This window comes from Syngnathus typhle, linkage group LG10, assembly GCF_033458585.1.
Source record: "Syngnathus typhle isolate RoL2023-S1 ecotype Sweden linkage group LG10, RoL_Styp_1.0, whole genome shotgun sequence".
Taxonomy (NCBI): domain Eukaryota; kingdom Metazoa; phylum Chordata; class Actinopteri; order Syngnathiformes; family Syngnathidae; genus Syngnathus; species Syngnathus typhle.
Genome location: NC_083747.1, coordinates 12,193,099 through 12,214,781, shown reverse-complemented (window position 1 = coordinate 12,214,781; position 21,683 = coordinate 12,193,099). Strand labels below are relative to the sequence as shown.

At 48.2% G+C, this 21,683-nt stretch overlaps 2 protein-coding genes across 4 annotated transcripts in view; both read right to left on the bottom strand.

The window, feature by feature from the left end:
* Positions 1–6,445, bottom strand: part of cers2b (ceramide synthase 2b) — a 14,712-nt gene extending 8,267 nt beyond the window's left edge. The window contains exon 1 of one of the 2 annotated variants that reach the window (XM_061288021.1): positions 6,333–6,445. The gene's annotated coding sequence lies outside the window, so the exon portion shown is untranslated. Of the gene's footprint in view, positions 1–1,899; positions 2,390–6,332 lie in introns of those variants that run through there. The other variant, XM_061288019.1, reaches the window with a different exon arrangement.
* Positions 3,618–21,683, bottom strand: LOC133160405 (CUGBP Elav-like family member 3). Of its 2 annotated transcripts, XM_061288018.1 has the most exons (15): positions 21,535–21,683; positions 21,297–21,328; positions 20,198–20,427; positions 18,750–18,832; positions 9,896–9,944; positions 9,238–9,366; positions 9,082–9,161; positions 8,789–8,944; positions 8,473–8,617; positions 8,141–8,290; positions 7,940–8,026; positions 6,990–7,094; positions 6,766–6,909; positions 6,333–6,492; positions 3,618–4,556 (listed from the first exon to the last, which is right to left on the bottom strand). In XM_061288018.1, exons 3-14 carry the CDS (start codon positions 20,340–20,342, stop codon positions 6,365–6,367), a joined length of 1,401 nt encoding a protein of 466 aa, XP_061144002.1. In that variant the 5' UTR covers positions 20,343–20,427; positions 21,297–21,328; positions 21,535–21,683; the 3' UTR covers positions 3,618–4,556; positions 6,333–6,364. The 2 variants fall into 2 exon arrangements, with proteins under 2 accessions (XP_061144002.1, XP_061144001.1); XM_061288017.1 differs by lacking the exons at positions 21,297–21,328; positions 21,535–21,683 and having other exon boundaries at positions 7,964–8,026; positions 20,198–20,381.

Sequence of the window (21,683 nt, the reverse complement as noted above, 5' to 3'; positions counted from 1 at the left end):
ATGTCCTACAATGGTAGCATAAGTGTGTGTGTGTGTGTGTGTGTTGGGGGCAACTTCTCTTCACCCCATTTTCTATGCATTGAATGTTAATCAGAGTTTTGGGGAGACGTTCTAGCCTAGAATTGTCGATACTATTTCTCAATGCATTTCAACAGGCTTCAACCGAACGCCAATCTGGGCGATTGGTGGGCCGGGCCAGTCCCTAACCGAGTGTCGATTTTACAAGTTCTTCAAAAAGACTGAATTGATCGGGTCAAACTGATGGGTTCTATTTTCAACTCGCTGATCGGCTTCAAAATCCTGATCGCGTCGAGTTGTTTTGACCCCACGCGAACTAAGGGAGAACAAGCTAACTTTGGAACTGCCAGGCAGATGCTATGCTATCAATATCTTGATGGCTTTTGTGATCTATGTCAAGCTTTTTTTGTATTATTTAGACATTTCATTTGTTTACCTCTAACTGCAAGGCCATGCAGCGAGCTGCCAATAAAGCTATATTTATTTTTCATGAGTACGAGGTGAGTGCTGCAGTTCCTGCCGATGTATACGTACAGTACACCTCCATAAAGCTACTGGGGCGGACAATGGCACAAATCACGAGCCTTAAGTAAGTCATGCTTGATTAGTACATCAAACGCTATCATTTATTCATATGTGTGTACTTAAGAACAATGTAGATAAACAAAGCACAAAATGTACACAGCAGCCATGACTTGAGGTGGAGCCCGGCCCGAGCTGACCGGCTTGGGAGCTGCAGTGTCAACATGGACTGGTCGCCAGTCAATCACATACAAGCAGTCGCGTCTATGAACAGCAGGGAGTATGCATTTTTGGGTGGACATGGAAGAACATCCTAACTCCACACGAGAAGGGCGTGTAGCACAGATTCCAACTCTGAAGCCCAGAACTGCGAGGCGGACATGCTAACCACTTGCAAACTGTGATGGCTAACCTCGCTCATGTTCGAGTCTTTTGCAGCTGCACTCCCAAGTTAGTGCTTCATAAAACCGTGGTAAAGAACCATAACAGGTCAGTATTTGATTTGGGACGCACGCACTCTCCCACCTTGCAGATGCTACAGTGCTTGTCAGTCAAAAGAGTCCACCCATAAACCAACAGATTTGTGAACAATCTGTCACCCACCACCATACATTTTCCTTTGATATTCCCGCTCATCTGAAGGTTCACACTGTGCAATATGCAACCTGCAATCCTTGAACAGTCGCATGCCGGCATCTGCACAATATAGCCACATTACGGCAGCTGAACCCGAATTAACAGTCCATTTGGATTTTTTTTTTAAAACCGTACTTATGTACATCAGCTAAACCCTGCTGTACAAATTTTCATTTTCTAAAATTGCTCTTTTGTCATCTTGTTATATTTGCATCAGTGTTGGGTGACCAACGAAATTAAGAATTTCATTGCTCATGGTGTTTTGCACTTTTTGTGTGGTGGGGGGTCAAATATTTGAATTTTCAACAGCACTCAAGCAGGGAAATTCAAACGCAGCGAGAAGTCTCAGTCTAAGAACTCATTGAGGACGAAGGATTCCTGAACGTGATTAATTTAGATAAATGTGGAGGAGCTTTCGTCCCTACGCGTCCAGCTGTGTTGGCCTACAAAGCTACTAAATGCTAACGGCGACAACGAGTAGCCCAATGCCGGTAAAAGCTGACCACGATATGTTTTAAATAAAATGTATACTGAGGTTTAGTTTTGCATTTAAGAGAGATTTGGCAGCGTTTCATGACCTGAGGCCCGTTATTTTGAGCTAATTAAATGACCGTCGTGACTGCGTGATGACGTCGTCGCCATTCGCCTGCCAAGCCGCCGCAAAACCACACAACGGACTTTTATTGTCACGAGAAGCAAGAAAGACGGGAAAACAGAACTTACTTGTTCTTTCCTTTTCTTTCTTCCTGAGGAGAAGTGTGGAATTCGGCTTGGCAAAGAAAAAAAAGTGCTGTCTCCACAGAGACGAGCGAGCTAACGGTGCAACTGAATGAATGTGTCCAGCTTAAGCTTAGCACACGGAGGCTTTTTACATCTTCGCCCCCTCCCCGAAAGTCCAAGATTACTTTTCGGGTAAAAAATAAATCTTAAAAATGTCCTCAGGAGGCCGTTAAAACCAACAACTGGAGATTTCCACGCGTGGCGGTAGAACGTGATGCTGCAATGCGCCCGCTTGGTGTTCCCCTCACAGTTGTCCACTTTTTTTCTTCTTCTTCTTGTTTTTGATCGCACGCGTTGTCCGGACTGTCAGCGGGGTCCGTCAGGCGTCTGGGTGCGTGTGGCCGCGGCCAGAGGCGAAAGTTTTCCCGGCGGTCGCTCGGACAGGCAAGCGGGCAACAAAAACAGGCCGGGGGGAGGAGTGAGGGAATAACGGAGAGGGAGGGACGATGGCTGCCTGGCTGGCTGACGTCCAAGCGTCCGACATTGACACACATCCGCGTTTTGTCTTGCTCGGAGGACGAAGGCGACACCGCGTCCCTCCATCCATTTGTCCCCACAGATGTTCGCAGCGCATGCCCACGCATCGCTGGAGATGCAGCCGCTTCACAACAGTCTCGATATTGTTCTGCAGGCATCTGTTCTTCGTCTCCTTCGGTTTATCTTCTTCCGTTTGACAATAGCGTCCGTAAACACATGGATTCCTACTGTTTGGTTCTCAAAATAGTTGTCAATTTTCTGATAATCAATAGGTTATTGATTAATCGTTGCACAGCATGTAGTCGTGATACATATCTGTGACACTACATTGTTATTACTATACAGCTAGCTGCCAGTATCCATTACATATCTTACTCCTGTCAATCATTATATTTAAACAACATGTGAACATTTGATTCAATTTAGACCATTTTATTATTTCAGGAAAACAATGGCGAGCAAAGTTTCTTATAGTCAGATTGCCAGATGCCGCCGCAAACATTTTCCTTTTATTCGGAGCTGCTGCGATGGCTTCATCTTGTTTGGTTTAACCTTTGACCGATATTAATAGAAAAAGGGCTGATGTGTAACGTGCACATGTTGCAGTAGGTCAATTGTGACATGTACCGAAGGCTCGCTAACTGCTTCTTACTTGTGCCGGGAGGGGGATCCGAAACTTCAGCTCAGTGAGCGCCTAAAGCGGGGACGATCGATAGACCTACCTCACCTGTGCAGTTAAGAAGTGTTTCATGAACATGAGACATTATGACCCGTTTGGGAAACAGGTTTGAAATGACAGCAAACAAAAATTTTGTATTAACAGATACATATGGAAAAAAAAAACTGTCACTATCAATGATAGGCTAATAGGCAGGCACCTCCCACAGAGAAATCTATGAGATAACGCACACACTTGGCTCAAACACTGCTATCTCTCTCGCTCTCATTATTTTTTCTAATCCTGACGCTGACGCCCCTCTCTGGTCACAAGTGGAATCACGTTTAGATATTTTCTGTTCGATTTTGCCTTTACAAATAGGATTAAGAAAATCAATGATAATGTTGCTACAATCAATCGTAAAAATGATGAAAAACATTCACTCATACAAAAACACACTTTCAAAGAGAAACAATGAATATGTTAGACAATTCCACTAGCTTTGCACAACAACAGGACACGCCTCAAGTATGATACTTTTTATTTTAAATTAAAAAGAGAGCGGATCAAAAACAGGGTTCAATAAATTAGAAATAAATATAATTGTTGTCGTCATTAATAATACATACATTATAATTACGCCATTGCGAGAGTCTGACACAAAACGGGCCCTCGGAACGTCTTGTTTTTTTCTTTTGTTTTCTCTAGAAAAATTCTAAAATGAAAATATTGCAACCCACTCAAATCCCCTTTCTCCCCTCGATAAACAAAATAATTAGATAAATAAATAAAAAATAGCTCAAATATTAAAACCTCCCGAATAAAAGTGCAACCCCCCCCCCTTCCCTGTGTTTTTCACCTAAAATCTACGTAGAAATTTAAAATAGGTTAGTGATCTCCCATTGTACAATTTGGAATGTAATAATCAATTTTTATGAAGATGATAATGTTACTAGTGGTAGTAGTAGTAGTAATAATAACAATAATAATAATGACAATAATAATAATGTGTCCCTTTTCAGAGTTGCTAAAGATCTTTTTGCAAGTCTTTTAAATGCTGTTTGTCCACTAAGTTATTTACATGATGTCCTTTTTTTCTGTTTTCCTTCTGTGAGTCTGACTTTTTTTTGTCCTCATACTGAAATGAACCCACCGCCAGCCAGTGGGTCCTTCTATATTTGTCAGGTAATAGAGATGTATATGGAAGTGATATATATCAGCACTTTTCTTTCAGAGGGGCGTGGGGGGAGTAAACCGTTCACATACGGCAGGCTCGCATTGTAATTAAACACCCCGTCAGTGACTAGGTGGCGCTCTCACCGAGTGTGGTATGTACACTTGTGTGCATGTGTGTGTGCGTGTGTGTGTGTGAGTGTGTCAATGCAAGTATGTGAATGCACTTCGCCGATGCACAGAGGCGACAGGAAAGCGCTCTGGAATTTCCACCTCTGCTTGGAAAGGTCACCTATGGACGGACGGAGGGAGGGAGGGGCAAAGGGATGGATGGATGGATGGATGGATGGATGGATGGATGGATGGATGGATGGATGGATGGATGGATGGATGGATGGATGGATGGATGGATGGATGGATGGATGGATGGAAGATGATAATGGCAGTGGTTGAACAGGGGGAAGAGAGAAGGACAGAAGCCTTGTTAGACATGTTTGGGGAGTTTTTTTTTTTTTAGCATGCTCATTGTCATGTGGGCCTGTTGTCGGGTTTTCTCGTGTGGCGGTCCGTGGTGAGCTCGCCCAAACAGAATGATGAAATGCTGACAATTTGCTTTTACATTATTATATGCTTTTTTTTGAGAGGGTTTCGGACGCAAATGGAGGCTGTGTGTGTATGCAGAAACATTTCTAAAATAGCATGACACTTCTTTATTTATAATACGTGCTGCTGTGCGAAAGCACCTACTCACACTGGCCTGACAGCTGCCACACATTTTTTGCGTGTGTCACATTTGGATTGCAGTCACAAGATTCTCTGCGTGTGATTTTATCACCAAATTGCAATACAATACAATGGAACCATCAAGGTTGTCTAATTGGCATTTTAAATTTGCTTGCACATAAAAGTTCAAAAGAAATTGTATCTAAATCAATGTTTTAAAATAAACAGTTGTAAAACAAATGAAAACGTTATGTATTGTACTTCAAATCAAAGGTTTGTTTCTGTAGCGTTGATGCGATTCAGTGATATTTCCACCACCGCTAGAGGGAGCCCACTACACTCTGAGTCTCATTGCCTGAGGTTCTCTTTGATGATTGTGTTCCCTTTGAGGCTCCGTGGCAGCCTTTACCTCTAAACAGCAATATTACAATTATAAAATAATAACTCTTTTTAGATATCAAATCACAATACTGCTTGTCTGCATGTGTTCAGCGACGCCCACCCGCCTCTACGGTACTGTCTTGACATGTAAACACGAGTGCACGCCAACCATCTGTTCAAAAAAATAACCCGGAGGAACCAACCAAAAACCGAGCCACTAAAGAAACAAACTACACAATGGCTCAAACTACTGCAACAAATTTTCCTCACGCTGTGACCCTCGACCATTATTGATCAATGAGCCCAGGTCAATAAAAAATCAGCATGCAATGCACAGTCTGCGGTCACCATGGCAACAAGACACGAGCTGACGACACAAACCGCCGACCAACCCAGGCAATCAATTGCCAAGGCAACCCAAAAACAGGCTGGCCAATCAGAGTACTACATTGTTAGGGGAAGGGAGGGGGGGCTTTATTGCTCACTAGGCGACCATTGCCGTGGCAATGGGGGTCCTGCTGAATAACAATTGGATGGAAAAATCTGCGCTGAGTTGCCATGATAGCTACAGAACAAAAGATTAAATCTGCGCATAGTGTACTTCTGCTAATAGCAGTCGGGAGAATTTCGGTATTTATATTTACATCCAGAAAATTAAAGTGAATTGATTGACAATCTATAGCTGTGGCCAAAAAAGCAAAGTGTAGAGAGCCTCTGACACCAAAATGAATGGAATGTTGCTAAGCAACAGACTGTCAGATCTCTCGCTTTTTTGCTCACCTGTTTCCTCTTTGTGCTACTGTATGTACACAAGCTTAGCCACCACAACTCCTCCTATTATTTGAGGAAACACGGTAACTCGCGTTTTTCTGTTTCCGCTTCATTTCCGTTTTTCCATCTTTGTTTTCCTGTGTTTGCCTCAAGCGGTACGAGCATTCAAGTGGCATGTCGTTGGCACACTCACCTTGATTTGTGTGTTCCTCTTCCCGTTGTTACTCAGTAGGGGCGGTTGGCATCCTTGGGCCTCTTGAGTTGCACTTTCAGTCTCTTCATCCCGATCTGGAAGCCGTTCATCGCCTGGATGGCGGCCTGAGCGCTGGCAGGATTGTCGAAACTCACAAAGCCTGGAGAAGGAGGAAAAAAAAAAAGGAGGACAGGTTGTTTTGATAAATTCACTTCGTCCTGTCTCAACTTGGAGACACAGCAAGGCGCTGTAGATCAAAATAATTCATGGGTGGGTGGCTTAATTGATTCTGCGTAAGGGCCCCCCTTGTTTTGTCTTGGTTTTTCAATCACTTGTCCTTTCCTGTGTTCGATACAGCTGCTGTCTGACCTCCCGCCCCTCCCCTTGTCTGCTACATGTGTGTGTGTGTGTGTGTGTGTGTGTGATGTCTCACCAAAACATTTGCTCTGGTTGGTGGCCCGGTCGACAAACACCTTCGCTGAGATGACATTGCCAAAGGGCAAAAACATCTGCAGCATTTCGGAATCGCTAAACTCCTGAGGCAGGTGGTAGATGAAGATGTTGCATCCCTCGGGACCTGCCGCACACACACAAGACAAGTTTCGAGGAAAGGGGTGTGGTCCTAAACACAGAGAGAAAAAAATAAAGTGCCCTTACCTTCTCTTTGTTGCTGTTGCTGGGGCTGCTGGTGTTGCTGAGCAACCAGGGTGGGCTGCTGGGGGAAGGGCTGGCCCACCAATCCGTAGGCGGCGGGGTACGCCGCTATCAGGGCAGACAAATGGCCACGTTATCCGATTGGCTGGCGCCAACAGGTGGCAACACGGCAGCGTCCAATGGGCCGCGTTTATTTGGAGCCAAAATGCTTGCGGCTGAAGGTGAAAACTATAAAACGTCTGTAAAAACAATGAGCAAAACCACCGCTGTCCCCCTCCCTTTCCCCTCTTCGGCTGTAAATCCTCCACACGGCACATTTCCAATTCTGATGCGTGAGCGGACAACAATATTTCACAGGTTTGCCTTCTTGTTTACAAATTGCAGTACTCGGGCCAAACTGGTGTCTGGGAATACGCTAAATATTAAAGAAACAAAGACAAAGAGTGGCATGAGCATCTTGGGTAGCAAACATCAACACCAAACATCCCTGAAAATTTGTCATTTAATATTCACAAATTCAACTGTTTGTAGTGCCCAACTCTTTGCTAAAAAATCACTCCAAGATGCTGCCAGATTGCTGACTACGAAGGAATTGGTGTTAAGGAAGTAAGACTCACGGCAAGAGAGAGACAAGATGCATGTCAAGCTTAGCCCGGCGTGTTAGTGGAAATGACAAAAAAACTTTGCCGGATGTACTAGAGCAATTCCGGGGTTTTTTTCCCCAGAATCAAAAGATCCGATTTTTAAGGGTAATGCAACCAGATGGGTTTGAAATGCTCTAAAACTATTACAGCACCCTTAGCTTAAGGGAAAACTTTTTATGTAAAGCATCTTTTGAAACAAAGTTACAAGGCGCATTGTAATAACAGAGAATGAACAACGAAGAAAGTATCGAGCAATTGATAGAAAAGGGAATAAGTCCATGTAATTATAGATGATAGAGGAGGAAATACCATCAAAGGCGAGCGAGCACCCACCCGTGTAGTGCTGCATGCCGGCGTAGGCCTGCTGTAGCGGGTCCAAGGCTGCTGGAGTCTGAGCTGAAAAAAAAAATAAAAAATTTAATTGAGGTTGAAAAACTCACCGTGGTCCTTCTACTCGTGTGAAAAAGGCCACGATGCTTATTTGTTGTGCATGTGCAGTGAGTGCCATACCTTGATATGTGTGAACGCCATTGGTGTATAAAGTCTCAGTTCCTTGCTGCCCATTGGTCGGCGCGGGCACGGTGCCATAGCCGTTGACACCGATCGGCGGAGGGAGAGCTGGCACGGGCGTAGCCGCGATAGTCGGTGGAGTGTTCGTCCCTGCGGGCACGAGTCGCACGGATAGAATCTCAGACACGGTAGACGTACGTCATTAATGTTGCGTTTGGAGCTTATTTCAAGGTATCGGGTACTTCCGAAGGACGCCGATACCATCACTGATACTAGGCTGTGGTAAATTGAGGGTAAAACGCCCGCCGACTGCGGCGAGAGCGAGCGCCTACCCGAAGATGAAGTGATGGGCGTGATGGGCGTGGCGATGATTCCGTTGGCATTGAGCGCCGCCATCTGCTGCATCTGTACAGCGGCGACTGTGGCCACGGGGGACAAGTACGCCGACTGGGCGACCAGAGCCTGCTGTTGGACCAGCTGCAGCGGAAACAAAGATACAGTCGACCGCTTACGGCGATGGAGGAGCAAATGACGAGAGATGTGATTACAGCCCCAGTCGGCGGGTTAATGGCCATTATGCGGCTAACGGGGTTAGCTCCACTTAGCCTTTCGGAAACGAGGAGCTCCTTTGAAGAGCGCACCACTTGCCTGAGCGTTGACCGCCTGCGTGTAGGCGTTGTAGGCGGGGAAGCTGATGCTAACGGGGCTGAAGATGCCCAGCTGCGAGGCCACTTGCTGCATCCGCCTCAGACCTCGCTCCTTCTCCGTGTCGGCGAACTTCACCACCAGGCTGGACGACGCCCCCTGCCGCCAAAGCGCCTCAGCATCAGCGCGGGGCTTGTCCCGTAACGACGCCATTACGAGCCAGCGTCGCGTGTTTAGGAGACAATTAAGCGTCCAAGATGCCAGCAGCCAATCATTTGAAAGCACCATCAACTCACAGGCATTGTGCGACTCCCGTGCAGGCTACCGATTGCAGCTTGGGCTTCGGCGTGTCCCTGGAATTTGACAAAAGCGCACCCTAGAGGAGGAAAAATGACAAACCAAGATCTGAAATGGCGCGTCCCGGCAGAAGGCTCGCTCGCTCGCTCGTCTACCTTTGCTGGTACCGTCAGGTCCTCGCAAGACGGTGCACTCGTCGATGCTGCCGAAGGGCTCAAACAGCCTTCGGACATCCTCGTCGCTCTGTTGCTTTCCCAGCATGCCCACAAACAACTTCCTGTCCTCTGAGCAACAAAACCAACGAGAAGGAAATCATCAGGAGCGCCTCGGGCCAAAGAGATTCAACAAAAACATTTTAAAAAAAGACACGTGTTCTTCCAACATTTATGTAACAAAAGAGCAACTATTGATGATAACCATGTCATTGCTATTTCCCATTCCGAGTCCGCCTTTCTGTTTACGCTAATCTTTCTTCCTTGGACGTCCCTGCTTGCCCACCACACTTGCACCCACTTGCTCCACTCACAAAGCTGACTCCATGACAGTGATATACTACAACAAATTTGGACTCAATTGTACACTGCTATACATTCGGACCGTGCATCCTTCCCACTGCTCGGGGGCATTTTTGGTGTTTTGGTAGAACGCTTCCTCTGTTGTCCACCAGGGGGCAGCAGTCACTGCAGTGGAACGAGGAGACAGCAAGCGTGGTGGCTGCCAAGTTCCCCTAATGACTACTCTCCAACTCCATGATCCATTTGGAGTCTTAGCCTTGTCTTTGTCACTCAGTGCATGCGTGCGTGCGTATCTCACCTCCTCTGCCCTCACTGTCTGCCGGTTTCACCTGGATGGGCCGATTCATCTGCAGAAGAAAAAGAAGACTGAGTACAGGTGGTCTTTGTAAACTGGACTTGACAATGAGTGGCATTTGTTCGCTTTCCAATCTATTAGTGACGAGAATCCAGCAAAAAATGTCAGCACAATGTTACCTATACGTCTGCTTATTGTTGCTATTTTTGATCAGAAAATGCAGAAAAAAGGAAAAAGAAATATTTCCGTGTACGTTTTTGTACTTGGCAAATCACATTTGGCATTTATCATTCATGAAGTTTGACCCAGGATGTTTGTCACACAACCTTTCCTTCTCTCCCTCTGTCACAAACACACACACACACTTACACACATAATCGGAGTGGAATACCACGGGGGAGAGACAAGTGACGAGATTAAGAATGAAGGCCATCTGATCTGGATTACAGTGCGACTACGGATTAGATGAGGGACATGAGTGAGTTGAGAGGGAGAGAGAGAGGGAGAGAGAGAGAGAGGGAGAGAGAGAGAGAGAGAAAGAGAGAGAGAGAGAGAAAGAGAGAGGGGAGAAGACAAGAAAGGGAGAGAAGGAGGGAGGAGAAGGTGTGGTGAAGTGACAAAATGTGGGAAGGCCACAGTCTATCAAAATAAAAGAATTAATAAAGAGAAAAAAACATATTTGAGAAGGGAGAGGCCTGCGGGACCCCGGGTGACTTTGGAGCGACATAAAGGGCAGATGGAAGGCCAAGAGGAACACAGGCAGTGAATGGGACCGCTGGAGAGGCGAGCAAGAGGGTGGGGGGGTGTACAGCAGGCATCGCATCGACGGAGGGATGGTGTGGGAGGATGAAAGCAAAGCTGGCGCTGGAGAGGATGATTCAAAAAGAGCCAGTGAGCGAGAGAGAGAGAAAGAGAGAAAGAGAGAGAGAGAAAGAGAGAAAGAGAGAAAGAGAGAGAGAGAGAGAGAGAGAGAGAGAGAGAGAGAGAGAGAGAGAGAGAGAGAGAGAGAGAGAGAGAGAGAGAGAGAGAGAGAGAGAGAGAGAGAGGGAGAGAGGGAGAGACGGGAGAGGCAAGCGTGATTCAGTCGTGACTGGCTCTGTCTAAAAAATGTCACGACAAATAAGATCCATCGCCTGGGATTTATTATGCATGCATGCGCACACATGTTCTGCATAGCCCTTCAGCGCACACACACGCACGCGCACACGCACACACATTGCTTAGTCATAGCACTGAGGAAATGAGAGAGTAGTTAATGCCAGCGGGGAAAGAGTAGGGCTCCATGCGGGAACGATGGCAATGAAAGAAAAGTCAAGAAATGCGAGCAAAATTCCCCTGAGAAAGGGAGAGAGCTCCACAAAGAGAAGAAGCATAAAATGATTTGGAGAAAAAGGACAATATTGATTCCAAGCCGAGTGAAACGAAGGACGCACCCTTTTCCGAACGGTGATGAGTGACAGCATAGCAAAGACGGGAAAGCGTCCTTCGGGCTTTCTCCGAGTATTCACGTGGAGCAGCGTTCCGTGCACGCAGTAGAACGTAGAAAGCTCCCCGAGGGGTGTTAAGGCCGTTCATGTAGTCAACCTGCTAATTGAGGAGGGCGCAGCGCCGGGAGTGGCGGATCCATACATTTGATTGATTCATCAGCTCTGAGCTGTCAACACACGCGCTTGATCGATGCCGTCGTAGACGCTCGCGCGCGTTGGCAGGGGGCACCGCGAGGCATATTTTTAACCTCACACCTTTCTTGAAACTTGCACAAACACACACCAGCACCGGTGTTCCTAGTGACCTTGGATTCACACCACCCACCCGTCCGTCCGTCCATCATCCGCTGCCCATTCGGGCGGCAATCTGTCTCGCGCTACCGAGTCATCGATGAGCCACGTCTTGTTCATCGATTTGAGGCTGCGCACGTTGTCGTGAGGGCGGCTGATTGTTGCCAGATCTGTGCCACCAATCTTCAGCACCTCCATCTCTGCCTTCATCGGGCCTTCATTGCGTCGCGACCTGAGTGGGCGGCTCCTCTTACGAAGCATTTCTGCTCAAATAGCAAAGAACGCACGCACGCAAGACGGCGGCCGCTTCAGCACGCAAAGACAAACCAACGGCATAGGAAACCGTCTAGTTGCCGTGGCGACTGCACGACGACACGCACGGGCTAGGTAAACAAGGATGCCAGTTGCCAAGGGCGACCGCTGCGATCTTGTGCTAAACAAAGAATCGCTAAGTGCTTTGCCGCACACTGTACGCAAGAACAGATTTCAGCTGCTTTGGAAGAATGAACTGTGCTTTTTTTCGGAGTACGGAGAGTGCATTTATGTCAAGTTGGGGCCGTTTTCCTAGTATTAGCGAGTGCTTCAGTGTCACAATACAACTTCGGTCGGGCTGTCAATTAAGTATGGCGGCCGCATGTCAGACACGCCGCGTCCTTGCGCTTTCTTTCCGTGACAGTGCACACGCGAGGAGAGCCTCGCGCGCTTTTCCAGTCAGATTAGCCTCTCATTACTCACGTTCCAATTAAGACGTCATTAAGAAGAACCATCTGCATACGAGCGGGCGCTCGCTCGCGTGGTTTTTCTGTTATTTTGAGCGGCATCCGCAAGGGATGGGGAGTCGCTTCGTGAGCATGCGATGTGACGTATGTGTGACGTATCGTAAAATGGCCGCTCGAAAGCACAACCTCGCGCATGCACGCGTGAGCCCGCATGCAAACGCGCTCAAATTTGCATGCCGTGCCTCTAGTCGACACAAATGGAGACGCGCTCGTGTCTTCACATGCACGGCTCGTACTTTTCTCTGCGCGCACACAAACACGTCCTCTACACACAAGAGTTAATCTTCCTCCCTTCAGTGATGCAGGGAGGATTAGGGGATATTAAATCCACGGATTATCCAATCAAATCGTATTCTACTCGCTCCCTCCCCCACCTTGGCAAAATCAGTGGAACAAACCATTGCCCCACATCCAGCGGGAGGGGGACGGGGGCTATTTGGAACAAGGATTAAAGGACAGTGTTAATTCATTTCCATATTTGTATTGGTTGTGTTTCGCTGCAAAATGCTGCAGGGCAATCACCTGCAAAAATCAACGATGGAAGAGATTAGAGTGCACAGCATGAGAAGAGACAATTATTTTGGGTGCATATGTTAAGCACATACACCCCTCCTCCTCTCAGCAAGCACACACTTTCACATGCATTTTATTTTTATCCAGCATGATTTTATCTCGCGTGATACCCGCGTTTCCCAGCAGCCATTCTACTCCCTCTTAGCTGGTTGTTTCTTTCATTCACAACCGTGTCACGTTCGGTCTTGTTTTGTAAATATATACCGCGAGAGAAGAAGCGCGGATCGGGAAAGTAGAGCGGCGCATCGCGCGCAACACAGCGCCGCCACCGCAAAATCGTTGCGCGTGCACACGACCCTGCTGTTTACACTCTTTTGCAGCTGGATGAAAACGGCGGCGGAGCGGACGACCTCACAGCCCCTCCTCTTCCTCATCGTGTTGGTCTTTGCATCCGCCGGGTTGCTTAGCAACCTGGCATCTCGCTCAGCCCCGTCGCCTAGTAACCGGGGTCCGCTAGCATCATAGAAGCCCCCCGCCCCCGCAGCTGTCCACTTTTCACACCTGAAGAGTACGTGACAACCATGCCTTCTCGGTCTGCCATTTTTTTTCAAGCACCCCCCCCCCCCGAAAAATATGGCATGAAAGTGTGCACAGAGCAGAACTAACCACCTTGTCGATTTGTCTAACATGAGTGTGTTTTTTGTCAGAGCATTCTGCATGAGGGAGGCGAGCACAGCGTTCAGTGAAATTTGATCCTTTGGATTTAGCGTCGCATAATCCAACAGGACTACGGCGGATAAATGCTCGACCTATGCGCTCGGAGCTTCTTTCTATTTTTGGGGGGAGTCTAAGTCCTTTGGGAAATGAGCTGAAGAATTAAAAAGGCAGCTCAAATCCATACAAATTCATGATTGCAAAAAAAAAGAAAAAAGGAATGATGAGATTACTTTGCAGGCAGAGCACATTTGGCGAGTTGAAAAAGCAGAAACGGAAAAGTACAGAATCATGTCATGTCTATTTTTTTGTCCTGTCATGTTGGATTCGAAGCATTTGGGAGACTGGAAGGCACTTTCTCCCTTATGGATCCACACTTTTGGATTTCGACATGAATGACCTCGGCTGGGTTTCGTGTAGCATAACGCTAAGAATGTAATTGAAAAGTTACAGATCAACTTTAAGCTCATTCAATACATTTTTCAAAAACTCAGATGAAACCATTTCATCTTAAGCATCGACTTACAACCAACAAATCATTGACATGACCGTCAGCGGGCCGAAGTGTGCCGGGACTGAGATTGCATTCAAAAGGTCGCAGGCCAAGCGCCACCAGAGTCCTGTCACGGCCCGAATTGTCCGACCGCGCACACACCAGTGACCGACGTCTTTGTCCCAAAGTGACAGAAGTGCGGCCAGACGTCTCACCGCCGGCGCCGCCGCCTCCCGCAGACGCCATTCTTCCCCACAGCAGCCACCCGGCCCTTCCTCCACGCAAACTTTTGTCTGTTTACGTCCTTCTCGCTAAGCCCCGCCCCCTTGCACCTCCCAGTCTCGCCCGACAGCATTCATGGCAAACCTCTTCATGAGCCCGACCGCTCCTGAGAGGCCCAGACTCCTTTTTCATCCTGACGCGTTCCATTCACTCCTCATATGGCTCCCTCCATACGTCTCCCCGCGTGCTAATGTTAGCATATACCACACACTCCGTTTCCTTAATAGCTAACTCTAACCTTGAACGTAACTCGCTACGTCAAACGTCGTGCCTCATAAAAGAAAAAGTGTCATCGACGCCAAGCGAACGGAGGACAGGATATTGTCATACGACGAGAAAAAAAGTCAGAATACTCAGGGAGAAGGTGATATTAGAAAGTTGCCATTTTATAATTCAAGAGTGGGCGAGCAGGTCCGCGCGAGTGCCGGTCGACGTACAAGAAAGATCCAATCCTGCTCATCATGTGCCTCATCACAAGCACGCCAAATTTATTCACAAGAGCGGCTGAGCTACAAATGTTCTTGGTTGAGTGTGTGTGTGTGTGTGTGTGTGTGTTTGTGCGTGTGCGTGCGTGTGTGTGCGCGCGTGCGTGCGTCTGAGAAAGACGACGCATGGATCTGCGTGTGCGTGTTCCAAAGAGGCAGGTTTCTCTCTAGGGTCAGACTTTTATGAGAGGATGATTAGATTGCGCTTCATTTTTGTGGTGAAATATGAGGCAGGCTTTCTTTCTCTCGCTCTCTCTGTCTCCATGTTGCCAAATGCGCTCACACACGGCAAAGACTTTTGTATGAAACAAACAGGCTAAATCCCTATCGGTCTTAGCTATACCCCCCCCCCCCAAACTCAGGCTCCACCTCTTTCTCTCCACTCACAACACACACACTTGATTCTACATTTGTCGCCCTACTCCCATCCCACACACAGCGAAGATAAAAATAGGGAATCAGAATGAGGGAAGGGGCGGGGTGGGGGGAGTGGGCGATACACATCACAAACCCCATCAGGCGGGGCGAGATAGAGGCAGAGGAGGAGAAAGGAGAGAAAGAGAGAAAATGAAAGAGGGAGGCAAGAGGAAGCATGCTTGCGTTCTAAATTGAAAGTGCAGCACTAAGCAGTGAAGGGGAATAGTAAACAGTGCTGCTGACCACATAAATATGCTAAATTAGCCCACAAAGTCGCCCTAGTGGATAATTGCTCATCATGGCTTTGCCCCATCGGGAGGCCTCCTGCCGGGCATCTTCCATTCCAAGTGGAAAAACACATGCCAACTTACACGCTTTGCACGGACCGTACATCATATTGGTCGTTCTTTGCAGAGGATAAAGAATACATGCATGTAACTATTGCTACATGTGCTGCAACACCATCTGTGCTCAGATATCCGTGACTTAAAGGTTAAAAGGGGTATGACACTGCCGCATAGATGCTAATTGTTGCCCCATGTGCTGATCAATGGACCATAGCTGTACAATAAAAGTCAGTCAGATTGATTTATATGAAGATCCCAACCGCTCTTTTAGCTGCAGTAATAGTCGTTGTTTTTCACAGAACCTAAACGAAAATGGGCCTATGAGTAGTTTGGTATTGTCTATCTACATGTGTTGCTGCACCGTTTATGTTTAAATACACACTGCTTCAATGCTTTTAACCAACTAGGGATGACTAATAGCACCTTTTTTTCAATTAATACAATGACGAATATAATTACAGATTCTCTTGTTGCCATTTGCGCCACTTGTGTCATTGGCTATAATTTCCTTGATGACACAAAATCATCGGTGACGATACGACTGCCGCACAACGCTCAAACTCCTTTCGCAGTGGCCACTTGAGTATTGCGTCATGTCCGTGCACCTTTAAATCAATAGCGCGACTACAAAGTGCTTATTTTCACAAGCAATTGCAGTGATACATTGCTGCTGGAACAATGATGCAGATTAATAATTTAGCAGGCATCCAGTGTGTCATGGGAAGCGAAGTGTGTGTGGGTGTATGTGCGTGTGTGTGTGTATACGAGTGCATGTGTGCGCGTGTGTGGATAGGCTAGGCTCTAATTAAAGAAGAGCGTTCCCAGGACAGCAGTGAAGCATGACAGCACATACCTGCTAAGCTGCTTATCACACTTTAATTTCACCTACACGAAGATTTGGGGAAGTCAGCGTGACTGAGCCAAAACGCGTGTTTGTATGTGCCGATTGTGGAGCGACTCTCAAGTGGAACAAAGATGAGGGGAGCGATAACAGGCCAGGGAGGAAAGAGCGGATTTGAGAGAGTGAGATCAACAGCGGAGAACAAAAGGAGGAGATAAGGAAAAGATTACAGAGCAGCTGCAAGCCGCCAAAGATCGAGATGCGGGAGAGCGAGTGAGCGGCCGGCTGAGAGTCGAGCTGATGACGACGTGCGGATCATGGCCGCTTTTGCCTTCATTTGCGTGGGCCTTCATTTGAGTGGCTTTCAGGCAGCATGTATGCAAAGTGAACGCAGAAGCACCGGCGGAGGGAGGGGGGCGGGGGTCGTAGGTACTGGCCCCTCTGAAATATGATATATACTATATACATATATTTATATCCTAAGATGACCTTGTGTGTCTTGTTAGAATAGCAATATAGTGGCAGGAGGTTGGCGGTCTGTTTCCGAGGTCAGAGGTCAGAATTAAGCCACGAGGTTGGGGGGGTGTTTGAGTCTTTGCGATTGACGGCAAAGTCAAAGCTTGCTTTTTAGATGGAATTTGGATTTCAAGGCCAGTCAAAGTGAAAGCAGAAGCACACACTCATGCCCGATGATTTGAAAAGGGTCAGGCGCCATCTCAAGGCACCACTCAATGGAAGTTTGGGGACCGATATGAGGCCGAGATCTAAATCATTGACTTCATATCCTAGAGGGAATATTGCCGCGACATCAAATATGGCAAAACATGTCCCAGTATTGCTTTTCAGCCACTGAGTCTGATCAAATCTCTGCACGCGCGATTGTATTTTCTTAGAAGTAAACAGAAGGTGCAGAATGGAGGCCATCTGCCCATCTGCCTCTTTCTCGTTTGCTCTTCTCCCAGCCGGGTTCGGACAGACCCATCGTTGAATGGAGCGTACACTCACACACGCGCACACACACGCACACACACACACACTTCAACCCCTCTCGTCCCATGATGAGCCCAGCCGGCACCGGACTATGAAAATGAGTTTGTGAGAAACTAATCATGCAGCTTAACAAGTAGAGCTGCGGAGGAGGCTGCGAGTGTGAGCGTGGTTGTGTGTGTGTGTGTGTGTGGGGGGGGGCATTGTGAAACGGTCAAAAGGGTCAACTAATCAAGAGCAGGGGAAATGAAACGAAGTGTGAGGGGGGACGGCAGCATAGAGTGGCGGGGTGGGGGGGGGGGGGGGGGGGGGTGACGGTAATGTAGAGAGGAAGATTTAGAAGAAGGGTCGCCATAAGTGACTGTGAAATCAGAATCCGAGGAGGACGAGAGGCCGGGGCGGGGAAGAGGACATTAGGGAAAAAAGGCACATGAAGGCATAGCGGGGAGACATTGCAAAGGAGAAAGGAGCCAGTGGTAGCCAGAATATGCCGGCAAATTGCCCCAGCGCTCGGGAGAGATAGTGCTGGACATAAAGATGAGCAGAGGACAGATCGAGGATCATGTGAATGCAAAAGGAGATAATGAAAGGGACGAAGAAAAGGAAAAATTCGCTCAATCCCGGCACAAAATGCAGGTAGACACGAGAGATGGCAGATGTTGGAACATTTGTTGCGTCACCAACCACCGAGCCAAGAAAAACATTCCTTGTTTGCCAACAACTGAGTAGACAGGGCAAAGGCACAGTAGTGAGTTAATCACGTCTTTTTAAATGTTTCTTCCAAAACATAAAACTGACAGTATCTGTTGTACTAACACGCCATTCCAAAAAGTCATGCTAACAATGTAGCATCCGTGGCTAACTTTGGTCCATTCATTGCGCTAAAAATAGCTTAGCATTGCTAACACTGCTATTTTGGTGAAGGTTTTTGTCTGTAAATGCGCCAGGCAGAAGGACAAAGACTAAAAAATCATCAATTCAACGTATCAGGAGGGGGAAAGGTCAGCGGATGAGTCAAAGGCCGCAGTTGGGAAATGAATTTGACAGAAAGGTCAGCCCCCTCGGAGGGGCCCTAATTGGATGAACGCCGCATGTCGCCTGCCGCCTTTGTATCTCTGACATCATGCCGTGATTCCGACGGGGAGGCGGGCTCGCCCGTGTGCTTGTTGCATGAGTTGCGTGAAGGGTTCGGACGGCGTGCGCGAGTCGCAAGTGACTTACCCCCGGTAGTGTTTTCTGCTCGTGCAGGGCGCTCTGGGCTTTCAGCGCTGACTCCCTCGCGCAGTACGTCAGAAAGGCGCATCCTGTCACAAAGACAAGCAGTGAGGAGCCAGGAGGGAGGAGGAGGCCGCTTCGGGCTCAAATATTCTGCTGCACTCTATCGGATTCCCCCTACACACGACCCCACTACAGCGTGACTGAAGGACTCCTGCAGGACCCCCCCCCCCCCCCCCCCGCCTACCCCTGATGACTTGTCAGCTGCCACGAGGGACTTACAGATATGAATATTCACATTCATGCACTGCAAGGATGGCTAAGAGCAGCATGATGATGCACTTTAGAGCAGAGGACACCGCACGGCACGCACGTCACGGCACGCACACGGCACGGCACCACAGACGTGTGCGCGGGGTCGAGCGGGCCGAGCCGCCGCACAGTCACTCACTGACGTCTACGCTGGCTGCATATACCAACCACGAGGCATGCCTCACGATCACTCCAATTACCCCTTCCCCCCCAATCGCTGGTTGCCTACGGGCTGTACCTGCGTCTGCATGTGTGAGGGAGGCTGGCCGGAGCCGTTTACTACACCTGTCACCAGCACTAAGACAACAAGATTGGCAGCAGGTTAGCATCCCGGTAACAGCCTGATGAAGGTACGTATGGCAAAGAGGAAGACGGGACACAGTGATCGGGATGGCGGGAGGGACGGGTGAGGGGAGGGAGGAGGGGAGGGAGGTTCGGACGACAGCAGAAGCCACAAAGTGGATGGAAATTGCCAGAAGCGGCTGTCGAGATGACTCCCGCAAAGTGTCCTGGGCCTCATTTCAGACTGTGCAAGAGCACCACGTTGACTTCAAGTTTACATTTTCTTGGCAAACACATTTTTTCATACGAAAAGATGGCCGAGCCTTCGCGTCAAACTGAACTTTTTACTCTAGCACCAATGAGATCCGCGCAACTTTGACCTATCGATTCACGGTTAACTTGATTGTCCAGCGGTCGTCCGTCCGTGAGAGCAGAGCGATTGAGTTTTTTCCAAAGATGACATTTGCAGCATGCATGTTTACAAGGGACGGACGAGAGACACACGCGCACGCACGCACGCATCTTGTGGTCCATCTCATTGCTTTAAGAGGAGCTTACTACGACTGAGCGGATTCTCAAAGCAGCAGATTCTTTTGCTTGTATCACACGGGTTTACAGGCCCATTACCCTGATTGGCGCGTACAGCCTAATCTGCCTCATAACACACAGACGCACGCGCACACACGCACGGGCACGCACACGCCCCTCTGACATCTCAAGTTTGCCTGGCCTTCTCTTTACAGATTCGAGTTGGAAGAGTTTACAGAGCGTGTTTTCCCCATGTCATGCCGCAGGAGACGGAAGGGGGTGTGACCGTTTCCATGGCGACATCTATCCGCCAGTGCAATCCGCGTGCTCACCTTTGTGCATGCCCGTGTATTTGTCCTTGATGACGGTGAGCTCGTAGATTTTGCCAAACTGCTCAAAGATGGGCTTGAGGTCCTTCTCCTCCAGATTCCGAGGAATCTGCCCCACAAATAGTTTGATGGCGTCTGCCTCCTTCATCGGGACGGAGCGGGGGCGGGGAGGGGAAGGGGGGTTCGGGAGGGGGGCTTGTTCAAGGACCAGGAGTGGCCGGTGTTTGCTGAATCTAAAGAATGGAAAATACAAAACGTTAGGAGGCTGGTGGGGGCCAAAGTCTAGCTCGGGAGCCATTTGCAGCCTCCACTGATTTTACTTTTTGCTGACATTTATATTATTTGGGGGGTGACATGTTACGTTTCGGTTCGGGTCAGGATGAGGTGCTACTTGCATGGTGTCAAAGGTTAGAGAACTGCAGAAATAAGAGAAGCTTTTCACAAGCTTCTTCAAGTGACTCAATTTAGATACACTTGGGAAAGCCAGTGATGAAGTGACCTTCTCAAAGCACGAGCAACTTAGTGAAGACTTTTGAATAGAACAAGCTCGGAGGATTAGTGGCTTGCACATCTGCCTTCAGACTTTTGGCCCTTCCTTTGTGGCTCTTGGGCAACCGACGGCACTTGAACAACGGAGGCCCCCAAGGCTTTATGCCGAGCCTCTTGCCGTATTCCCTCAACAATCATGACAGCGTGAGCCTGTCCTCCATGACAAAGACACATTACCACGAGCGTCTTAAAGAAGCACAAGGGGCTTTTTTTTTTTCTTTTTCAAAGTTCGGACACAAGCTTCAGCTCGTAAAGGATAGACATATCCCCAAAAATTCCATCATTTAATCCATTTGATTTGTAGGCGCAATAAATGATTTGAAAATAGTCATTAAATATCCAGCTTGAACGTGAAAATGCACACGAGTGAATCGTGATTGTGTGCGTGCACGCGCCTGATGACAAAGCGCTGCTTCTCCTCAAACAATTATGCTAATTTTAATGAGCCAATCTAAAAACAATAATGGCACCGTTTCCCTTCGATCAAAAGAACATGAATGGGGGGGTGGGGAGGGGTGAGGCAAGGTGGGAGGTGTGTGTGTGCGCGTGTTACCTTTTCGGTGGAGAAAGCAGCCGCGAGGATGCCTACAAGTGCAGAAAGGGAGAACATGATTGCATCGGACGGGCTTCTTTGTTTAGGGAGCTGGAGGTTACAACACGGATGTCATGGAGGGGGGGGGGAGTCGGGGGGCTCGCTTTGCTCTTTGTCCGACACCCCCACCCCCTTCCCTCCCTTCCTAAAGGTACACACACAGAGTGGTGTAGGGTAATGGCATGTTTCAAAGTCTTACCTCTTGCAGGTGAAGCTTGTGACAAAAAGGGAGGGAGGGATGCTCGTGGGGTCGCCTTCTTCTCGTGCGGCGGCTCTTCTTTGTGCCTCCTCCTCCTCCTCCTCGGATACTACAAGTTATGTCTTTGGAAAAAAGAAGCCCGGAGGAAG